At 40.8% G+C, this 23,730-nt stretch overlaps 1 protein-coding gene across 20 annotated transcripts in view; it reads right to left on the bottom strand.

Annotated features, from left to right (window-relative positions):
* MAGI1 (membrane associated guanylate kinase, WW and PDZ domain containing 1) overlaps nucleotides 1-23,730 on the bottom strand; it is a 618,838-nt gene that overhangs the window by 128,900 nt on the left and 466,208 nt on the right. For 17 of the 20 annotated variants that reach the window (XM_079934992.1, XM_079935000.1, XM_079935007.1 and 14 more), the window contains one exon: nucleotides 12,174-12,293. The exons of the other annotated variants lie outside the window; for them this stretch is intronic. In XM_079934992.1, coding sequence (XP_079791118.1) covers nucleotides 12,174-12,293 — 120 coding nt within the window. The remainder of the gene's footprint in view (nucleotides 1-12,173; nucleotides 12,294-23,730) is intronic. 20 annotated transcript variants of the gene reach the window in all.

The raw sequence follows: 23,730 nt of genomic DNA on the forward strand, positions 1-23,730 counted from the left end.
CTCTGGCCACCATCAGACCAAGCCTAACCATGGGAGAAACACAAACCTTACAGAGAGTATGCACAGGAGACTTCCTGTGAAGAATATATGAATCGCTTAATGGTACTAAATAAAAATCATTTGAAGAATTATAAATGAATAAAAGATTAATTTGGGTTATCACTTGGCAGTCTGCATCGTTTCTAAGAGACCTGACCATCTCACAGTCCCCATGTTAGCCGACACACATCTCCTGAGGTAGCCGGGCTCCCTCCCAAGTGACAATGTGAGAGTCCTGGCTACTATTTTCAGAACTGGTTCTACAATACAACTCAGCAGGGATGGTGGCTGGGGAGGGAGGGGAGGGCAGGGAAGACACAAGAGAAAGCCATCGCTGGCCTTAATTAACATGCACACACTTTGGTCACGAAGAAGCCAAAGAAAATATTTTCTGACACACATTTAAAAATTAATGGGGACTGCAAATCAATTTTTAGAGCTTGATAAAATATTGAAGGCGGACCGTAACCCTGAGTTTTAGGCCAGAATGAATCAAATCCATACAGCCTCTCGCTTTGTACAAATTTAGTATTCACTCATTCATTTCCTTACCAAGAACCTCTTGTTATGCCAGCCACTATGCTGGAAAGGTGAAAATGGGAGTAAAACATGATCTTCACAAATGCTCTTCACAAATGTACATTGGTTTTTTAAACTTTGTGCAAATAATAGTACCATTAAATGGAGATTCTCTTTCAGCAGGTCAAGGTGAGGTCTGAAATTTTGAATTCTGTTGAATTTATCAGACTGTTTAATGAATCAGTACCTGTCTTTACGTCTAGACTGTAAGCTCCATGGAGGCAGCAGCCACATGTGTTCTGTGCACCACTGCATTCCCAAACCAAACATGGTGCCAGGCACACAGTGTCACTCAGTGATTCTTTGCAGGATGAGTAACCAAACAAGCGGAGACAGCACACATAAATCCCAGCTGGGGATGCTCCTCAATACCTATGATGTGGAACTGGTTTTCAATCGCATGACTCACAGCAGTTTCTCTCCAGTCCATCAATTCTATCTGAATGATCTCAGATCCATATCACTTCACTTTGCCAGTTGCTTGCTCAACACATAATGGACTCCCCCATTTGACACAGTTCCAACCAGCACTGCCTCCACCCGCCCTATACACTCTCTCACTCCACCTGCCTGGACGCCCAGGCAGTTAAATTCAAAACCCCACCCTTCAGGGAAACTCTCCACCTTAACAATCATTTCCACTCTGGTCACCATCAGACCAAGCCTAGCCATGGGAGAAACACAAAGCTTACAGAGAGTATGCACAAGAGACTCCCTGCATCATTTCTAAGAGACACGAACCTGACCAGCCCATAGTCCCCATGTTAGCCAACACACACTTCCTGAGGTGGCCGGGCTCCCACCACTTTCTTTTTACTCTTCCTTTTCCGACCCGCTCCACCCTACAAACCTATGACGTGCATGCACAGAAGGACAGTAAGCCCATGTCCTATAATTAGAGGTTTGTTCTTGCCAGTGCCATTTACCTTTGAATTTAAGACCAAAAAAGGGCAAAATAAGTTAATAGCTTTGTCAACCTAAGGTAAAGGACCTCTCTCTTTCCAGCCTCAGTTCTCATGGTATAAAGACTAGTATCCACCTAACAGAGACAGATGTCAACAGACCATGTGTATAAAGCACTCAGCATTATGCTGGCACAATAGTAGCATGTAATAAACCCCAGCATCTCAAACTGCGCCTGATGCTGTGAGCAGGTAACAGCTCTCCTATGTAAAAGATGGCATTGCCATCAAAGTATGTATTTAAAGAACAACATTAGGGCTTGCATGGTGGTGCAGTGTTAAGAATCCGCCTGCCAATGCAGGCGACACGGGTTTGAGCCCTGGTCCGGGAAGATCCCACATGCTGCGGAGCAGCCAAGCCTGTGCGCACAACTACTGAGCCTGCACTCTAGAGCCCGTGAACCACAACTGCTGAGCCCACACGCCGCAACTACTGAAGCCCACGTGCCTAGAGCCCGTGCTCCGCAACAAGAGAAGCCACTGCAATGAGAAGCCCGCGTACTGCAACGAAGAGCAGCCCCCACTTGCCGCAACTAGAGAAGGCCTGTGCGCAGCAACAAAAAGCCAACTCAGCCATAAATAAATAAATAAATAAATTTATAAAGAACAACATTAACAAAAAGTTACCTTTATGGTGCACCTACCAGGTCACTTCCCACACATTCACTAATTCTAATCTTTAACAATCCTACAGAAAAAAAAAACATCCATCAATATTCCCATTTTCAGATGAAGAAACAGATTCACACAATGCATAAGTGATGACTGGCATTTAAACATGGATCTGTCCTGATCATCTATGCTCTCGACTCCAGGAATTGCTGGGGATCTCTGAGCAGAAAATTAAGTGAAACTTTCCTGGCCTCTGCCTCCTCGTCTTCACAGGCAGAGGAACGGACAATTGTCGCACAGATTTTCTTTGGTTCTTTCGTTACCAACAGAGAACACTGCATGCTGGAGTTTGCCAACAGAGCTTATCCCAACAGACGGCTGCTGAGGCCTGCCAAAGAACAGGACTCCAGATGGTCTCGTCTTCCTCAATGACAAACAAGAACTCTCTTCACCCCTGCTTTATCTCCGTGTCCCCTCAAAGTAGACCCTTGGCAGCTGCATTTTGGTAGACCTTCTAGGAAGCAGAACAGTACCATTATTGAAGGCTGACACCCCCCCTTTGTAATTAACATGCAGAGATATGCAACCCATAACTCCAATTGGAAATGTCACACTGGCACCGCACTTCCATGCTGAGGGGCAATCTTTGCAGGGCTCAAAGGGTATAATCAGCCTCTTCTACCCAGAGGCATTTGTAAAACAGGCATGTTTGGAACCACCCCACTGAATAGTTCATCCCTTGTAAACTCTCTCCCGGAGGAGCCCCAAGGGCTGGCTGAGGCAGCAACCTGTCTTACTGAGCACAAATGTAGATAGGGAAAAAAAAAAAAGAAAGCAAGGCAAAAAGGAGATGGTGCCGCTGATTTATTTCAAGAGTCTTATCAAATACGTTAGCTCACTGTCACAATTAGGAAGTTGGGCCAAGGAGGAAAGACACATTTAGTCTTGTCTTCTTTGCCTTGCCTTGATGTTGATTCCATCCAGCGACAGAATGAGAAGTTGGTTCAAATTGCAGAGCCAAGACCAATTATGAGCTCCACTCACAACTTTTATACCTTGTGAGGGGCAATAGTTAGGTTCCTTACACAGTGAGGAAGGGCCTCTACTCTGTTGGAGGGTACACGTCATATACCAGGCATTGTAGCTGATGGGGGTGGAAAATTTCATCATGGAGCCCCTGATCCCACTCCCCCCACCACACACACCAGATCTGGCCTTTTCCAGCGCTTCTTATCTCAGCAAATGGTTCCAGCAGCTACCCAGTTTTCTAAGACAGAAACTAGGAGTCATCCTAGGAAGAATATCATCACCTGAATCTTCTACTTCCTTCTTATGATAACCAATCCCCAAGTCCACGTAAACATCTCATACTGTTGATAAAACAATGTGTAACTCCTCTAAAAATTACAGTATTTTCTAAGATACTTATACTAATAAAAGAGCATACCCCCCCACACACACACAATCACACATATATCTCAAGATTCAGTCAACTTATCACCACCACTACCAACATAGGCTAAAGCTAACTCCATGTGGGGCTGCCAGATAAAATGCAAAACTGGTATTCTGTATTTTTATTTGCTAAATCTAGCAACCTAACTCCAGCTCAACCACCAGAGCTCATCTCAATACTATAATCCTTCTCCATGGGAAGCATTTCCTAACCCCAAAGACATCAAATCTCCCCATCATATGGTCTCCTTTAAATATCCTGATACCTGTAACATACATACAAATGTGTATTTATTTCTGAGATTGTTTGAATAATGTGTCTCATGAACTAGACTGTAAGACCCATAAGGGCAATGCTGATGTCTGGTTTTGCTCAGCATTTTATCTTTAATGAATAAATGAATGAATGTACAAACTAGTAAGAGACTCTATGAGAAAAGGATCCACTTCCAGGCAGCAGACTCAGGAAAGACTGGCATCCCAGTCCTGCCTAGGACATGACCTGAGTGAGGGGCATTTGGCCGGGTTTTGTCCCCAATTCTCCTTGGTGTCTTAGACCAGCGGTCCCCAACCTTTTGGCAGCAGGGACAGGTTTCGTGGAAAATAATTTTTTCACGGATGGGGGTGGGAGGAATGGCTCATGCAGTAGTGCGCGCGATGGGGAGCGGCAGATGAAGCTTTACTTGCTCACCCACCACTCACCTCCTGCTGTGCAGCTCGGTTCCTAACAGGCCGCGGAACCATACCGGTCAGCAGCCAGGGGGTTGGGGACCCCGTCTTAGACCATTCTCTCTCTGGATCTCAGTTCTGTCTTCTGAAGAGATGAGCTCTACTGCCTTTCCAGCTTTAAAATTTTACAATCCGGCAATTCTAAACCCCAAACAAATAGTGGACCTGAAAGAATATTTGGAAGGTTATCAGACCTTGAGGTTTTATTGGTTGACTCTACTTGTCTGCCCTATCATATGTCACGGAATGTACATAAAGAAGATCACCTCTCCTCTGCAGTAATATCCTCTTTGGCAGGATTCAAAATTACACTTTCCTAAAGGAGCTGAACTCTTAAAAGATGTGCTTAGCTCTCTGAAGTCAGGTGAGTGAGAAGGGAAGGATCTTCTTGAGTAGGTCCTCACCCGTCCTTGCAGGAGCTTTCGTTCTTCAATATATGCAAATCAATCAATGTGATACACTATATTAACAAATTGAAGGATAAAAATCATATGATCATCTAAATTGATGCAGGAAAAGCTTTCGACAAAATTCAACACCCATTTATGATAAAAACTCTTCAGAAAGTGGACAGAGGGGAACTTACCTCAACATAATAAAGGCCATATTATTATTACAAACCCACAGCCAACATCATTCTCAATGGTGAAAAACTAAAGGATTTCTACTAAGATCAGGAACAAGACAAGACTGGCCACTCTCACCGCTATTATTCAACATAGTTTTGGAAGTTTTAGCCACAGCAATCAGAGAAGAAAAAGAAATAAAAGGAATCCAAACCAGAAGAGAAGAAGTAAAGCTGTCACTGTTTTCAGATGACATGATACTATACATAAGGAATCCTAAAGATGCTACCAGAAAACTACTAGAGCTAATCAATGACTTTGGTAAAGTAGCAGGATACAAAATTAATGCACAGAAATCTCTTGCATTCCTATACACTAATGATGAAAAATATGAAAGAGAAATTAAGGAAACACTCCCATTTACCATTGCAACAAAAAGAATAAAATACCCAGGAATAAACCTACCTAAGGAGACAAAAGTTTCCTGTATGCAGAAAACTATAAGATACTGATGAAAGAAACTGAAGATGATACAAACAGATGGAGAGGTATACCATGTTCTTGGATTGGAAGAATCAACATTGTGAAAATGACTATACTACTCAAAGCAATCTACAGATTCAATGTAATCCTTATCAAACTACCAATGGCATTTTTCACAGAACTAGAACAAAAAATTTTACAATTTGTATGGAAACACAAAAGACCCCAAATAGCCAAAGCAATCTTGAGAAAGAAAAACGGAGCTGGAGGAATCAGGCTCCCTGACTTCGGACTATACTACAAAGCTACAGTAATCAAGAAAGTACGGTACTGGCACAAAAACAGAAATATAGATCAATGAAACAGGATAAAAGCCCAGAGATAAACCCACACACATATGGTCACCTTATCTTCGATAAAGGAAGCAAGAATATAAAATGGAGAAAAGACAGCCTCTTCAGTAAGTGGTGCTGGGAAAACTAGACAGCTACATATAAAGGAAAGAAATTAGAACACTTCCTAACACCATACACAAAAATAAACTCAAAATGGATTAAAGACCTAAATGTAAGGCCAGACACTATAAAACTCTTAGAGGAAAACATAGGCAGAACACTCTATGACATAAATCACAGTAAGATCTTTTTTGATCCAACTCCTAGAGAAATGGAAATAAAAACAAAAATAAACAAATGGGACCTAATGAAACTTAAAAGCTTTTGCATAGCACAGGAAACCATAAACAAGACAAAAAGACAGCCCTCAGAATGGGAGAAAATATTTGCAAACAAAGCAACTGACACAGAATTAATCTCCAAAATATATAAGCAGCTCATGCAGCTCAATACCAAAAAAACAAACAACCCAATCCAAAAGTGGGCAGAAGACCTAAACAGACATTTCTCCAAAGAAGATATACAGATTGCCAACAAACACATGAAAGGATGCTCAACGTCACTAATCATTAGAGAAATGCAAATCAAAACTAAAATGAGGTATCACCTCACACCGGTCAGAATGGCCATCATCAAAAAAATCTACAAACAGGGCTTCCCTGGTGGCACAGTGGTTGAGAGTCTGCCTGCTGATGCAGGGGATGCGGGTTCGTGCCCCGGTCTGGGAAGATCCCACATGCCGCGGAGCGGCTGGGCCCGTGGGCCATGGCCACTGAGGCTGCACGTCTGGAGCCTGTGCTCCGCAGCAGGAGAGGCCACAGCAGTGAGAGGCCCGTGTACAGCAAACAAACAAACAAACAAACAAACAAACAAAAAATCTACAAACAATAAATGCTGGGGAGAGTGTGGAGAAAAGGGAACCCTCTTGCACTGTTGGTGGGAATGTAAATTGATACAGCCACTATGGAGAACAGTATGGAGGTTCCTTGAAAAACTAAAAATAGAACTACAATATGACACAGCAATCCCACTACTGGGCATATACCCATAATTCAAAAAGAGTCATGGCCCACAATGTTCATGGCAGCACTATTTACAATGGGCAGGACATGGAAGCAACCTACGTGTCCATCGACAGATGAGTGGATAAAGAAGATGTGGCACATATATACAATGAAATATTACTCAGCATAAAAAGAAATGAAATTGAGTTATTTGTAGTGAGGTGGATGGACCTAGAGACTGTCATACAGAGTGAAGTAAGTCAGAAAGAGAAAAACAAATACCGTATGCTAACACATATATGGAATCTAAAAAAAAAAAAAACGTTTCTGAAGAACCTAGGGGCAGGACAGGAATAAAGACGCAGACGCAGAGAATGTACTTGAGGACACGGGGAGGGGGAAGGGTAAGCTGGGACGAAGTGAGAGAGTGGCATGGACATATATACACTACCAAATATAAAACAGATAGATAGTGGGAAGCAGCCTCATCACACAGGGAGATCAGCTCAGTGCTTTGTGACCACCTAGAGGGGTGGGATAGGGAGGGTGGGAGGGAGACGCAAGAGGGAGGGGATATGGGGATATATGTATACGTAGAGTTGATTCACTTTGTTATACAGCAGCAACCAGCACAACAAGGTAAAGCAATTATAGTCCAATAAAGATGTTTAAAAAAAAAAAAAAAAACTGTCCTGGAAAATATGGCAGCCATCAGACACACAAGACTATTTAAGGCTAAATTCGTTTACACTATTAAACTTAAAATCCAGTTTCTCAGTCACAAAAATCACATGTGGCCAGTGGCTGCCATGCTGGACAGCTCAGAATACTGAACATTTCCATTACTGAAGAAAGTCCTACTGGATGGCATTGGTTCTACAGAAATCGAGAAATGGTTCCCTGCTCGTCCATCTCCAGGACCGATGTTCGGACCTTCTCTTGGTTCACTGCATTTGCTCTCTCTGAATTCAGGCTTTGTGACTGGTGCTGAAACACTGAACTCATGAGATCCTCTGACGAGCTTCAGGTCAAAGGCCACCTCCTCCAGGGGACCGACTCTGATGCGAGATTCGATGTAGCACCCTTGCTAGATGCTTCTGGGGCACCCTTGTAGTTTCCTTCTCAGAACATTCATCACATCTCTTGAAATTGTTTAAATTTAATTTGTCTCCCAAGACTGAGGGTCTATAGAGACCCTAGAGCCACATAAGCCTGGGTTTGATTCCCAGCTCTGTCTCGGGCTCACTCCTGTTGTCTTTGAACTAAGCAAAGACAACAGGCATTTCTGGGCCTCATACTCTTCTTTTGTAAAATGGGGATAAACTGTACGCAGTTCATAGGATTACTGGGTAATTAAGTGAGTTGGTACACATAATGTGCTTTGAAAAGCACCCAGCACATAGTGTACACTGGACAAACATTGGCAGAAGTAAATAACTATAGAGCATAAGCACCTTCAAAGGCAGAGCTGCTTTGGTCCTCTGCCCTAGACATCACACCCTGTGCCTGGGGACAATGTTGAAACGAACTGTGTGGGCACAGAAGGGCTGCCTTTAAAACTGCACTGTCAGGAACTTGCTCTATAGATCTACTCAAAACAGTACAGTGAGATATTTGTACAGGGATGTTCATGTCAGCACTGTATACAAAACACCAAAAAAAGTAGGGAGAGGGGCATCCAAATGCCCATCTGCAGGGGACTAGTTAAATAAACTACATATATTCATACAATGGGATATGCTGCAGCATTTATAAAGAATGAGGTGGAACTGTGTACTTAACACACCTCCAAATGTGTTAAGTACAATGGACAAGAATGCAGTGAAATAAACAAGTATACATGTTTATGCCGTATATTGTCTAAGTTTTCTGAATCTCTGCACTAGACCCTCTAACAGCGGTTTCCTATGAGGAGGAGGAGAATCAATTTAGACTTAAATATACTTAAGTTCTTTACTCTAGAAAGAATTCCATCATGTACATTCATGACTTTTCCTGAAAACTGTTTAAAAGTCTTGCTGTGAAGAGTGATTTGTGTTGTGGTCTCTTCCTCTTTGGAACCAGGACAGGCCAAGAAGAAAAAAAATGTCAGCAGGGGAAACAGACAGTGAGAACCTGGGAAGTAAATAAAGATATTTTACTGGTAAATCCACTGGTTTACTGACTAGGAGAAGGGGGAGGGAATCCATCCACCAGGGTGGCAATTTCAGACCGGTCATGTGTGTAAATATAAGAGCTAACACGCTGATGGAGGGCTTACATGTGTCAGATGCTGTTCTCAGCCCTTTCCAATTATTGTCTCATTTAATCCTACCTAGGAGAAAGCACTATTATTATCCTCATTTTACCGAAGGGAAAATGAAGACATGGAGCATTAAGCAACTGGCTGGAGGGCACACAGCTCAACAACAGAGGGGCTGACACTCAAACTCTGGCAGGGCCACAGCCCAGCCTGCATGGTTGTTACTGTCCAATAGACAGAGCCGCCATCGAGGGGCTAGTCCAGGGGGAGCAAAGACAGAGAAGATCTATCCTGCCCTATTCTTGTGACAGCATCCAGCATTACATAAAAATTCCATTTTGCTTTCAGCTTATGAGAGTCAACACAATATATTCCAGTTGCTTCCAAAAAATTAGGAGCTGTCTCATATGACAGGGAAATCATACAGCTAAAAGGTCAAAAGGCTGAAGAACACAGTCAAATGGCTGAAAAATGGAGTGGATTCATATGTGGCAAAAGAGAATTTCAACTCCAAAATAACTGAGCGACATTCACAGAAAGACAGTTTTGTGGAAGGATGATTAGACATTTTCTGAAAACCTTTTTCCTGTTGCTACCCACCAGGAAGTTGGGTGAAAGTACTAATGAGCTATTTTTACAACTCTTTAGTTACATCCAGGATCTTCTGAGGTTTTCAAGAAAGTGCATGGGATCTGAAAGTCCAGCCACTGTGTTTGTTTCCTGGCAGCTGCATAACCTTGAGAAAGTTCCTAAATGCTACCTGGCCTCAGCATCCCCATCTAAAAAGTCAGGGATAATAGCTACCTCCGTCAAAGTGATCAAATTAATGGGAAAACAAAGTGACTCCACCTATGTATCACTTGTAACATAACCACCTCAATAAAATGAGTTGATTTTCTTTTTTGTCCCAGACAAGCTGTTGTCTAACCACATACTTTTTTCTCTTTCAACCCAATACTCTTGGGCTTTTCACAACCACTCCCATGCTTAACCTCTCCAAAAAGGCAAACGGATGTTTTTCATATTAGGGGCACAAGCTCCCCTGATGGGCATAATAACTGATTTCAGACAGGACAATTCACTTCCTTAAACCAAAGAGGATCCACATTTGCTCTATTCTTAGCCACTTGAATTTTTAACTGGATTCACATTTACAAAACAACACACTGAAGAAGCTCTTGGTACATCCACTCAGGCCCCCATCCCTTCCTTCCCCTCACTCCTAGACCCTAACAAATCATTCTTGCCTCGGGCATTCTCAGATGCCCTCCCAGCCCACCAACCACCAGTCACATCCCAACACTTCAAGGAAACTACAACAATTGATAATCAGCAATACTCAAAGCAAATCTTCCTGAATTCACAATATAGGAATTTGATTAATACCTAACCAATGTTAACTGTATATTCACAATTTGAAAATAAACAGTAGGTACAAAGATAATGCTCTTCCCTGCACCCCTGCAAAAAATATCAAACCAGAATCAGCATCCCTAAGATTTATGATCATTACTTAACTATTAGCCACTGCCCGGAACAGGGGCGATTATCATATCAAAGTTATAATACCCCTAATAAAGCAATAGCCTATTTCGTATTCATCCTTTGTTTTTAAGTCTCATCATGAAAATGCCACTGGGATCGTCCAATAAGTCCAAACTTTGAGTTTAGAAAAAGTACACGATATAATAACTTGACCTACTTATTATTAATAGTATCATAGTATGCTCTTCTGTCTCAAATAATAACACTCAACAGAGCAATCAAGCTATAATATTGTTTTCAGAAAATATAAGTTTAATTTCCCCTCTACATTTGGCTTTGAGCTTGCAATCTGATTTGTAGGATTTCATCCCACAGATTTATTTTCACCTGTGTGAAATGATTTATATCCATGTTATCCAACACAGTTGTATTCTGAAATATTAAAAATGTTTATCCAAAGGGACCACGTTAAATAAATTATGGTCCATCTATTTGAAGAGATTACACAGCCACTTAAAAAAGAAAACAAGAAGTGCTCTATTACTGAACTGCGAAGACCTGTAAGACATACTGTTATATAAAAGAGCAAAGTGCCAAACAGCATGTAGTGTATACTACCTTCTGTATAAAACAGGGAAGAAATGGGAACACATATGAAACACGTATGAGTATGTGTACACTCGCACAGGTCAGCATGTAGTGTATACTACCTTCTGTATAAAACAGGGAAGAAATGAAAACATACATATGAAACACATATGAGTATGTGTACACTCGCACATGTGTTTACATTAAACAGTTTCAGAAGGGAAATCAGAAACGAGTAACAGCGGTTGTAATATCTGGGGAAAGGAGAAATGGAAATGAGGCAGGTGGAAGACAGATCTAGGAAAGAGCTTACTTATCGAATACTTCTGAAATATTCTGCTTTATGAACCATGTAAATGTATCATCTACTCAAAAACTACATTAAATAGCAATTGGTGGTAAAAAATGACATTCCAGTCCCTTGAGATTAAGACAGCACTACCAATAAGGTCATATTTTATGACTGACTATGATTCTTCTTCCTCTTCTTTCTTATACCATACATGCCCATATTAAACACACACACACACACATGCACACACATGTTTACATCAATAAATTATGGGCTCCCCTGGTGGCGCAGTGGTTGAGAGTCCGCCTGCCGATGCAGGGGACATGGGTTCGTGCCCCGGTCCGGGAGGATCCCACATGCTGTGGAGCGGCTGGGCCCATGAGCCATGGCCGCTGGGCCTGTGCGTCCGGAGCCTGTGCTCCGCGGCGGGAGGGGCCGCAGTGGTGGGAGGCCCGCGTACCGCAAAAACATAAATAAATAAATAAATAAAATTAAATCAATAAATTAAAGGAGAAAACTCAAGTGAAAAAAAAAACAAAACCAAATTATTTTTATGGTGCTCCTCAAAGCCTTACTCCATATTCCATATATTTTATTATTATTACTCCCCTTAAGGTGAACTGCAGCCTCCTACAGATGTTCAGACTTCACTAGTCCACAGAATCTTTGCCTGGATGGCCCTGGATCCTCTGGAGGACCCAGCAGAGAGGTATCCTCACCGCTGCCATACAGATCAGCTCACCTTCATAGGTGCCGACTTCTAGAAGAGTCCCGCTCTGCTCGAGGTCCAAGAACTCCTTCACAGTCAGAAAGTTATAGTCCACGCCAGGCACCTCTCCTTCTCTGGGAGACCGGGTTGTGCCTGCAGCAGACAAGACAAAGGCACGAGAAATCATCAGTCCACTGAAACAGGAAGCACCCCATCCAGGTGTAATTAAAATAACCTGTTCAGTAAGCTGGAGTACCTAAACTGACAGACCCGCCTACTGAGACAGGGACCTGGCAAAGACAACTTCTTTCTAGCAGAAAAGTATCCTCACTTCCATCCTCTGACGCCTGGGCCCCTCAAATGCAAGAAAGAGAAAACCAAGCACAGCGAGGCAACCCAGGGAGATTTTTATCACTTGAAACATGCACTGAATGAAAAGGGTGAACTGGATTTTATACAGATGACATTCACAATCAGCAGCTTTTAGGGATCCAGTAAGTTCTAAAAAAGATATCCACCTTGGGCTTCCCTGGTGGCGCAGTGGTTGAGAATCTGCCTGCTAACACAGGGGACGCAGGTTCGAGCCCTGGTCTGGGAAGATCCCATGTGCCGCGGAGCAACTGGGCCCATAAGCCACAACTACTGAGCCTGCGCGTCTGGAGCCTGTGCTCCGCAACAACAGAGGCCGCGATAGTGAGAGGCCCACGCACCGCGATGAAGAGTGGTCCCCGCTTGCCACAACTAGAGAAAGCCCTCGCACAGAAATGAAGACCCAACACAACCAAAATAAGTAAGTAAATTAATAAATTCCTGCCCCCAACATCTTAAAAAAAAAAGATTAGCACGTTTAAAAAAACAAAAAGATATCCACCTTAAGCTCAGAGCCTAAGGGGTTTATATTTTTATCATAGGCCTCAAAATTCTTGTGTTCCTCAACACATCTGGCAACTTCCAATGTAATAAGCCCTTTGAAGAAAATGACACCCACTGCATAAACACATCACTAGAGAAATTCAATTGCCCAAGATCTGTGGCTGGATACCTCCCAGGGATTAAAATGTTGCTGCTCTCCATGTAATTAATATGTTTGGCAAAAAGAGGCCACCCATAACTTCTGATGGGAGAAAAAGGACACTGCATTTGCTAGAAAATTCCCCCCCCCCGAATTAATCTCGTCATTCTCTCAAAGACTAATAAATATAATGATTCTTCTTATGAAATAACACAGAGCGTCTAGAATATTTAAGTCACCCAGCTCAGGTGCTGGGCGGGACACCTATCAACTTAGCCCAACCTCACCCCAAAGTGTAGAAGGAATATGGTTTACACACAAAACAAAGAAAGAAAATAAACCAAGAAGCAATTACATAGTGTATACTAGGAACCTGTGTTCAACGTTAGGAGAGACCAAAAAACAGCAAAACTCATGACTTCTGCTCCTACATTCAAGTTAGGGGATATGACCAACATGGGTTCATTTTGCAAGGCACCATTACCTATGGCGCTTTCAGGTCAATGTTTTTTTAATATAATAAGCAGGGATTTTTCCCTAGTCCTAATTCTCCCTAAAATAATGAAACAAGCAACTGTATGTTAGCTCCAGTGCTCATGGCAGAGCACAGTCTCTGATCATGTGAATTTCCATGCACTTACAGTGGATACCCAGAATTCTCTCAAATCAAAAAACTCAACAGTTGTTGCATATTTCATTCAGGCTAAACGCATTTTTAAACAAGCCCTGTTTTTCTATTATCTGAAATTTGAGTGTTATAAACAGCTGCAAACTGTCCATAGAACAATTATATTACAAACGTTAGCTTATGCCCAGCATGCTGGGACTTTCTGGTAAAGAAGCCTGCTTGTATAGTGTCCAGCAGTCTACTCTTGTAGTGTATCCTAATTTGTTCCCATTTCTGGCTCCCCTGACAGATGATGACAAGGCCATTGAAGTGCTTCACAATATTTATATCTATGGTATCAAGCACACGGTGGGTATTCCAGAAGCATAAACAGTACCATATACTGTTGTAGAGCAGGTATATAGAATGGGAATGATGAACTCATAGTCTGTCTGGCTCACCAGGTTGTGGTCTTGGGCATGTTCCTGAGCTTCTTCTATTTCTCAGTTTCCTCACCTGTGAAATAAGGGTAATAATACTACCTACACTATAGGTCTGTTGTGTGTATTGAGTGGGATAAGACTTTTAGAAGGCTAAGCTCAATAATTGCTACCAGATATATACTTTATGTTACTATTAGAATGAAATGAGTTGGTAGATTATTAGAGTTCAAATTTTATATATACGTATAATTATATATATTAATACATTACATATATGATTACATGTTGCATTTTTTCAAGAATTATTCACTAAGGCCCCAATACCTGCTGGGCAGCAGTTCAGGCACTGGAGAAGAAGCCAAAGCCCCTACCCTAACGGAATTTACATTTTATTATGAAAGACAGATGATAAGTATGTATATGGATAAACCATATAATTTCAAGTATCTGAAAATCTCTTAGAGGGAGGAAGCAAGGTGAGGAGTAGGAAAGCTACTTTAGACAGGTAATCAGGAAAAGCCTGGCTAAGGAGGTGCCATGGAAACCGAGAGCAACACAGAGGTGATGGGAAAAGCGGCCCAGCCTGGGCAAAGGCCAAAGGCTCAGAAGTAGGAATAGATTTAGCATGCTGGGGGAAGGGCAAAAAGTCCAGAGTTAACTGTAGCAGAGCAATGGAAAAGAGGTTAGAAATGAAAGCAAGTGGCCAGATGAGGCAGGCCACAGCAAACATTTCATATTTTATTCTAAGGATGATGGGAAGCCACTAGAGGGTTTTGAGCAGGATAGTACCATGATTTATTTTTAAAAGATCACTGAGCTAAGGGCAGGAAACAGGCAGAGTAGGAGGGTGAGGTGGGCAAAAATAGGAGCAAGAAGACAAGTTAGTTGGTTACTACAGTGTCCAGGTGAGAAAAAAAAATCAGGTCACAGACAAGAACAGTAGACAAAGGTGACAAGAAGCAGTGAGATTTCTATTATGAATTGTAAACATTTTAAACAGCTATAAGACATAGCCCGCAGGACAGATGTATTAAAAGTACATCAACTCATCAGGCCATGCTAGGTCTGTATTTTAAAGACAGAACTTGCTGATGGAGTAGATGGAGTGTACAAGAAAAACAAAAGAATAAGGACTGCCGTCTTATTCTCTGACCTGGGCAAATGGGTTCTGCCATTTACAGAGATCAAGAAGATGGGGGAAATGGTTTTCAGGGGAAAAAATTTAAGAGTTCACTTCTGAACACGTAAAAAGTATGAAATGCCTATCGGACACCTGGATGTAGAGAGCCGTGAACAGGTGACTATGTAAGTCTGAAGATCAGAGTGGTGGTTGGGCCCTGAACTTGGGAGTCATCAGTAAACCACTGGCATTTGAAGGCAAGAGACAGAAAGAGATAATCGAGGGGGAGAGAGAGTATAGAAAAAGCAGCCAAGAAGTTTGACTTAAACACAAAAACCTTATAGTTTTCAGAAACTGAGAAGAAGAGCAAGATCCTCAGAGGAGACTAAGACAATAGTCAGCAAGGCGGGAGCAGAGGAGGAGGGTGTGATGTCTCAGAGCCAAGTGCAATAGCTGTTCAGCCGGCTCCTCGGAAAACACAGTCTACATCATATTGGGAAATTCCAGCGCAGGGCAAGAACAGAATCTCTTTGAAACTTGCTGTGAAAGAATCTGTCCTAAATATGTTTTATATGGCAACTCTCATATTTGGCCTCCATACCAAAATTCTATTAACTTAATCCACCCCCCCCAAAATGAGGATAAATAAGACCAAACAAAAGATTTGTTGGGTTTTTAAAGTCTTCTACACCACACAGTATTGGGTTTTTTTTTCCTCCTATAACCATCTTTAATCTTTGTCATTTCTTCCCACGTTTTCTGAACCAATTTCTCAGTGTAACTGTAAAGACAACAATAACCTCTGGGTCTTAATTTCCTGAAAGGATTGAAAACAATCAAGAACTTGAAAAGTGGAACATTTTAAAGGAAAACTGAAAACGAGCAGACATCATTTTCCCCTGGAAATAAATATGCTTAGAAGGACCTTTGAGCAGCAGGGGAAGGGAGTGGGGGCAGGTACATCTCCACCCACAAAACCTTCAGGGTTTATTACCCAGATAAAACCTTTCCACTCTGCAGGCCATGAGGAGGTTTACACCCAGTTATCCTCTGAACAACCTGCCCTGGGTCTGGGCCCACATGACCAGGATCCATTCAGTGACGCTAGGGAGAAAGGGCCTGGGAGGGGACCCCGCCCCCTCTTTTCTTCCAGCAGAATGACAAGCTGCCTGCTGGACACACGCCTGGCAGATGGCATTTCAAAGGTTTTTCAGGAGCCATCTGGGGTGGGTACAATGATTACAAACCACGCTTCTAACAAAGCCAGAAGGGTTACTTCCTGGCAGAAGAGAAGTAAAACAAATTCTATCATGTTTTTCGGGGACAGCATATTAAAAAAAAAAAAAAAATCACCAGGCCGACAAACAGAGGCTGCTATAGCCTACCAACACTGCTTTTTGCCGGTCTAGCTAGAAATCAGGCCAACAATATCTTGCACTTTTTATGTTTGAACAAACACAGTGCCCAGTTCCTCGCCTTCCAAAAGGGGGGAAAAAAAGAAAGAAAGAAAGAAAAAGAGAGAGAGAGAGAGAGAGAAATTATCAAACACCAGGAAAAAAATAATCGCCTCCATTTACTGGATGCTTATGTCTTAGGCAAGGTGTGAAGCGCTTAATCAACACTGCTGTATCCAATCTTCCTAGGAAACACAGAAGCATTGTTATTATACTCATTTTTTGATGAGGAAACTGATACCCAGAGAAGTAAAGTAACTTTCCCAAGGTCACATAACAAGTGAGCTGGGCAGTATGATTTGAAAGTAGGCAATGTGACTTTACTATCCCTCACTGGAAACCACTGTTGGCCAACAGAACTTGCTGCCATAATGGAAATGATCCACAGATGTCAGTCTAACATGGGAGCCACTAGCCACATCTGGTTATTATTATTTTGATTATATACATTTCAGGTGTACAACGTTATAGTTCAACATCTGTACACATGTGGTTATTGATACGTGGCTAACATGACAGAGGAAATGAACTGAAATTTTATCTAATTTTAATCACTTTAGATTTAAATAGCCACATGTGGCTAGTGGCAACTGGACTGGCCAGTACAATTCTAAACTAGGAGAGCATTTCCAGTACAATGTTCACTAGCATGCCCCCAAAGCACTTCCAGCTCTCAAAATAAAAACAAGAAACATATCAAACTGCAGAATCTTGTACTCATACAGGAAACCCATCCTTTTAAAAACTCTTATATGCTTTGAAAAATGATCTACTCAAACTGTATGTTTTGTACTAAAAATTCCGTTTGGTTCCTGTTGGCTATGGTCTCTTAGAAAAAAAAAATTCTCCTTAGATGAATTGTGGCATCATCGTTTATAGCCAAAACAAAAACCAAAAACCAGACCAAAACCAATACAGTCCCCCAAAATAAACAAACAAATAAAACTGAGTGCCTATGAATATGGGAATGACTGAATGAAATATGGTAGAGTCATCCTTAGGAAATATATATACATATATATTTTTGCTATATAAAGAATACTTGTTAGATGTACATGCAGTTACCAGAAAGAATATCTACAATGTACAGTGGAGTGATATAAAGTGCAACCCCCCCCCCCCCAAAACACTGCATTTTACTGAAAAAGAGGAAAGAAAACCCTATGGGTGTTGCATGTTTTATGAGTTAAAAAATAGTTAAACGGAGGGAACAAACGCTTAACAGTGGCAACCTCAGGAGGGTGGGCTCAGAAATGGGAAGAGAAAAAAGGACTGTTTCTTTAAATCTCTCTGAATTGTACCACTGCTCACGTAGTTGTTTTGGCACTTTATAAATCAAATAAAATAATTATTTAAGCAATCTTTACCTGATCCTTGGGCTTCCTACTCAAACAACTTCAATATTAGCTTAGTCCTTGCAAAAACGCGCCAAAGAATAGAGCCTCCAAGTGAATCAAACACACAATATTTCCCAAGGTTTCCCACCTCATAGAAAGCCAGCATCAATGTCCCCAACACTTGCCTTTAGCTATGAATAGGAATACAGGACAAATAAAGTTGAGAAGGTGGCACTATTTTTCTGCCTGATTTTGGTTTTTAAACCTCAAACTGTTCATCACTTAAACAGAGTCCTTTTGAAGTGTTAAAATTTAACAAGATTTGCACCAGAGCAGTGAATACTATCAGGCTTTTCTGCCACCAGACCACAACTTAACAAGCTAATTTGAGCTATTCCCTGCTGACTGTCTCAGTATGAGTTAGCAATGCCCCCAAACATCTGCCCCGAAAGCTTGAGTGGCTGCTTGCTTCTTGGGCACATTCTATGGTTCATAAACTTTCAGTGTACCTGGCATGAGTGACCCTTGCTGAGGAAATCAGAAAACGACCTTCCTTGTCACCAAACTCCACAAACTATGGCTACAGAAATGAAACCAGATTCGGAGCTCATTTGCTCTCTCTTCTTACTCTAGAAATTCTCTTGAAATATCCAGTTAAGGCAGCAAATAAATCCTAGAAATGAGACACTAACGTGCTATTTCCTACTGCTATGTGTTCCCAATACCATCAGGTTTCTAGGCAAGGCATCACTCAGCACCTATCCAACTTGCTTCAAGGCCAGGTTGCTAATACAGTGATTCTTACTCTACTAAGATTAAACTGTTAATACTCAAGGATATCACCTGATGTTAAATTCATCTGGGTCTTGCTTATCCAAATCTAACAATAAGACTTCCAAAAATTATAGTCATCCCAACCGCTTCCATGTTAAAGAAAGTGCATGATTTTCTATAATAAAACAAGTATTTACATTGCTTGAAACTGGTTAAATATCCAGGATAGCCTCATACTATTCATTCTTTAGTTGATGGAGATGAAGCAGAGAAGAACATGTTGTTTCCCCAAATTCACTCAGTTACCTACCACTCACACAATTTTTGCCCTATCTCAGTACCAGCAGTACTACTGACTCAGTATTTTCACTTCAAGTCAAAGCTGTTTAAAAAACTTAAATATATTCATGTAAAAAGGAAATGCTTAACTGCTACATACCTATTACAATGGATTAAAAAAAAAATCTTACGATACCAGATGCTGGCAAAAACATGGAGCAACTGGAACTCTCAAACATTGTTGCCAAGGATGCAAAATGGTAGAGCTACTGGGAAAAGACTTTGGCAGTTTGCTAAAAAGTTAAACATAAATCTACCATATGACCCCAAAATCACACTTCTAAATATTTATCCTAGAGAAATGAAAACCTACATTCACATGAAAACCTATATACAAATGTTCATAGCAGCTCTATGCATAATCAACCCAAAAGAGAAAAACAACCTGAACGTCCTTCAACTGGTGAATGGATACACTGTGGTAAATCCCTACAATGAACTTGGCTAAAGTACAGATGTACACAACAACACGGATTAATCTCAAATAGACTGCGTAAGTCTAAGAAAAGCCAGACTCACAAGGCAACGTTCTGTATAATTCCATTTCAGTGATATTCTATAAAAGGCAGTACTACAATAGGGATGGAGAATAAACCAGTTGTTGCCAGGTGTGTGGTTAGGGCTGACTACAAAGGGGACAGTAGAAGGGAATGGGGGGAGGGGGGAGGAGTTGAGGAGGCCGAACTCTTCTGTATCCTGATTGTGGTGGAGGGTGAAGGACGATGCATTTCTCAAAACCTACAGAAGTGTACGCCACAAAGAGTGAATTTTACTGCTTATAAAACTTTAGAAAAGGAAACATTTAACATTACCTCCAGTGAACAATCAGTTTCAGCCTGCCATAAACAATAACTAAAAATAAACACAACCAAAGTAAAATCATTTCATCTTACCTAGAGCCTGAGGCTCTGAGCCTAAGGCCCGCATTCTCTTATTACAAAGGGAGATTAACGAACATTAGAAAGTTGTTAGAGACCTATTAGCACCAAATTGAGACTTTCTCCTTAACACAATTACAAGGATTTTTTTAAAATTACAAAGAAGAGCATCTGCTTAGTATTGGATTAGATCTTCCTGAATAAAAAGCACTCGCTTTTACTGAAGGCTTTGTATCACCTGCTGATCCCACCAGTGAACACGAGGTATGCCCAGAGAACAGAGGACAAAAGACCAACTGACCTCTTCTAAGAGAAAGTGTTTACGTTTAAAACAAGGCCACATGCAGATGAATGGATAAAGAAGATGTGGTACATATACACACGAAATACTACTCAGCCATAAAAAAGAATGAAATAATGCCATTTGCAGCAACATGGATAGACCTACAGATTATATTAAGTGAAGTAAGTCAGACAGAGAAAGACAAATATCATATTATATCTCTTATATGTGGAATCTAAAAAAATTATACAAATGAACTTACTTCAAAACAGAAATAGAGTCACAGACATAGAAACTTATGGTTACCAATGGGGATGGTGGGGAGTCGGACGGGGGCGGGGATAAATTAGGAGTTTGGGATTAATATATACACACTACTGTATATAAAACAGATAAACAAGGACCTACTGTATAGCACAGGGAACTATATTCAGTATTCTGTAATAACCTATAATGAAAAAGAATATGAAAAAGAATATATATACAATACTGAATCACTTTGCTGTACACCTGAAACTAACACAACATTGTAAGTCAACTACACTGTACCTCAATTTTTAAAAATGGTTATTAGAAAAAGAAAACAAGTCCCCCACTTGTGTCCTTTCAAATCCACCAAACAGACAAAAACAACCCTATAGTTATTATTATTATCCCCACTTCACAGATGAGAAAAAGTGCACAGAGAGATTAGGTGACTTGCCAAAAATTACACAGCTAGTAAATGGCAGAGCCAGGATTTGAACCCAAGATTCTACTGCCACAGAGCAGCCAAAACCCCTGTATACAAAGAAGACATTGGGTATAGAAACAAACTAGCCGGGGGGGGGGGGAAGGATAGCTGAGTCTTCACAGCTCTTCATCGCCTGTCCTCATCAAAGAAAGTTTGTGCTGATGGAGTTAAGGCTGGGGGAGAATGCCAGACCCCTCCCCCCATGACTTCCTTAATCCAAAACCTGAGCTCCCAGGAACTATTTCTTACTACCTCTTAATCAGAATAATGAGGTAATTCAGGCCAGAATCCTCGGAATAGGAAAGTCAAGTAATGACTTGAACATGCATATTAACCATTCTTCCTCTTTGATGCGGGGGAGGGAACCTTGGCACATACACATTCGCGGAAATCCTGCATTCATTAAAAACAGGAAAGGGAAAATTCTCAAGCTGTCATTGAGTCACTGCAAACATTCAGCACTCAGGCAATAAAGAATAAGATCTCCAACACTCGATACATCCTTATCAAAAATCAACTTTGGAGGATTATCTTGAGGCATTTTTGTTCAGAAAGGAATTCTGAAAATCAGTAATGCCATAGTCTAGTCCTAAAGACTGCCTATCATAAAAAGGGATTAGATCAGATAGACTTCATTATGACAGGTTATACTTTTTACTTTCTCTGAATTAATGACAGCAATTGTTTGTATATAATGGAATGAACGATTTCAACCAGGTAATTTCAAAAGCATGTGAAAGAAAATGATTATTTTGGTGAAAAGTTATAATTAATGAAGAATATCAAGTTTCCACAAATTAGGTGATTTTGTAAGCCCAATGCTAAATGCTTCTAATCTTCGGCAGCTTTCTTTCTTCAGTTTCAAAAAAAACAATCAAGAGTGACTGCCAATGAGTAGATGGTTCCTTTTGGGGGTAAAAAGAATGTCCCAAAATTAGATAGCTGGAATCGTTGCCCAGTTCTAGAAATATAACAAAAATGCTGAATTTTATGGAGTGTACAATGTCTATCAATAAAGCTGTTAAAAACAATATTGCACTACAACAGAAAGTAGTCTCTGTCTTCAAGGATATTACAATTCAGTAGAGGAGCTGTTACATTTCTGTGAATAATATGCACGTGGCGTAATTTGTTCTTCAAGAGCAACCTGCTTTCATTAGTCCTTCCAATATACGAACCAAGTGCAAGCATGAGATCAGAAATTACAGACCATGTTATATTATTTTCCTAAAAACTGCAGGGGTCTGGAGTTTTCCCGGAAAGGCCAAATAGAGAAACTGTTATGAAATCTAAAATCACACTTGGTGAGTTCAAATTCCAGCTCTGATATTGACAAACTGTGTAACCACAGCCAAGTTAAACATTTTGGGCTGTGGTTTCCTCATCTCTAAAATGGGGAAATAATAATACCTGCCTCATAAGGTTGTGTAAGGATTATGTAAGCCAATACATATAACCTGCTAGGCCTGGTTATAATCTGCATTCTGTAAACACTGGCCATAACAACAAAAGCATCATCACCATCACCACCACAACTCCCTCCTTTTTCTTTCCAACCATTTTGCTTTAAAAGTAAAGAACGTAACTATTGACCCTTCATTATACCGCTACCTCGGAACACAGGTTTTCTGCACATAATGCCTGATTTAATTCTCCCAGGAGGGGCATTTTTTTCCCACAAAATTTTCACAGTTCACATAATTTTCTATCCTTAATTATCATTTTTCAAAGCCTCTCACACGAACACACACAACTCCCAACCACAACTCTTTGGATTATCTTTTGCTAAGAAATCATAAAGTCAACTCGTTCTGTGAATACCATAATTTTAGCTAATCATTTGTCATTAAGCACTGGCATGTGTAAGGATAGAGAGATGCCTATTTACTGGAATACAGTGTCTGAATTTGAGGCCCTCAAGTCCCCTAGTTTCATGTAATCGTGATCCATATGATTAACTCCTTCTCATTGAAAGGATGTAATATTTACTTATTGAAGAAATACTATACACCTGGATATAAAGAGAGAAATCAATTTATATCTAGTACCAAGAGAGAGCAGTTATAAGAGCAAGTCAAGATGGATATAAGAAAAAAGGAGTTTGTATTGATTTTAATAAATACACTGGTTCTCAGCTGACCTAGTCATGACAGTTCTTAAAGCCTTCTCAAGTATACAGACTAATAGTCATCACCATGTAAATTTAACTTTGGCTCTCATCAAGTATATACACTGCCATGTCAAAGTAAACAAAAGGAAACAGTGTGTGACGGAGGATATGAGATGCTAAAAGAATAAAGAGGAGCTGGGTACAACATTAAGCATGTACCAAAGATATACGGTACTACTTATGTATTTCCTTACTGAAACACACAAGAGTACGGCGTTTACAGTATAAAGGAAAACGTAGTGTGAACAGTAAAATTTCTAGGATTATGTTTCAGAACAGTGTTGAAACTGAACAAAAGCATAAAAACTAAGTATTTCTGTTTTTTTAACATGTACTTCCCCTCTGCCTTTTTAATTTTCTTAAATACCACCATTCACTTTGAAAAGCCTCTACTGGTACCCAAAACTCTGATTGGGATTGACATATATACACTAATATGT

Source organism: Stenella coeruleoalba (assembly GCF_951394435.1).
Source record: "Stenella coeruleoalba genome assembly, chromosome: 10".
Classification (NCBI taxonomy): Eukaryota; Metazoa; Chordata; class Mammalia; order Artiodactyla; family Delphinidae; genus Stenella; species Stenella coeruleoalba.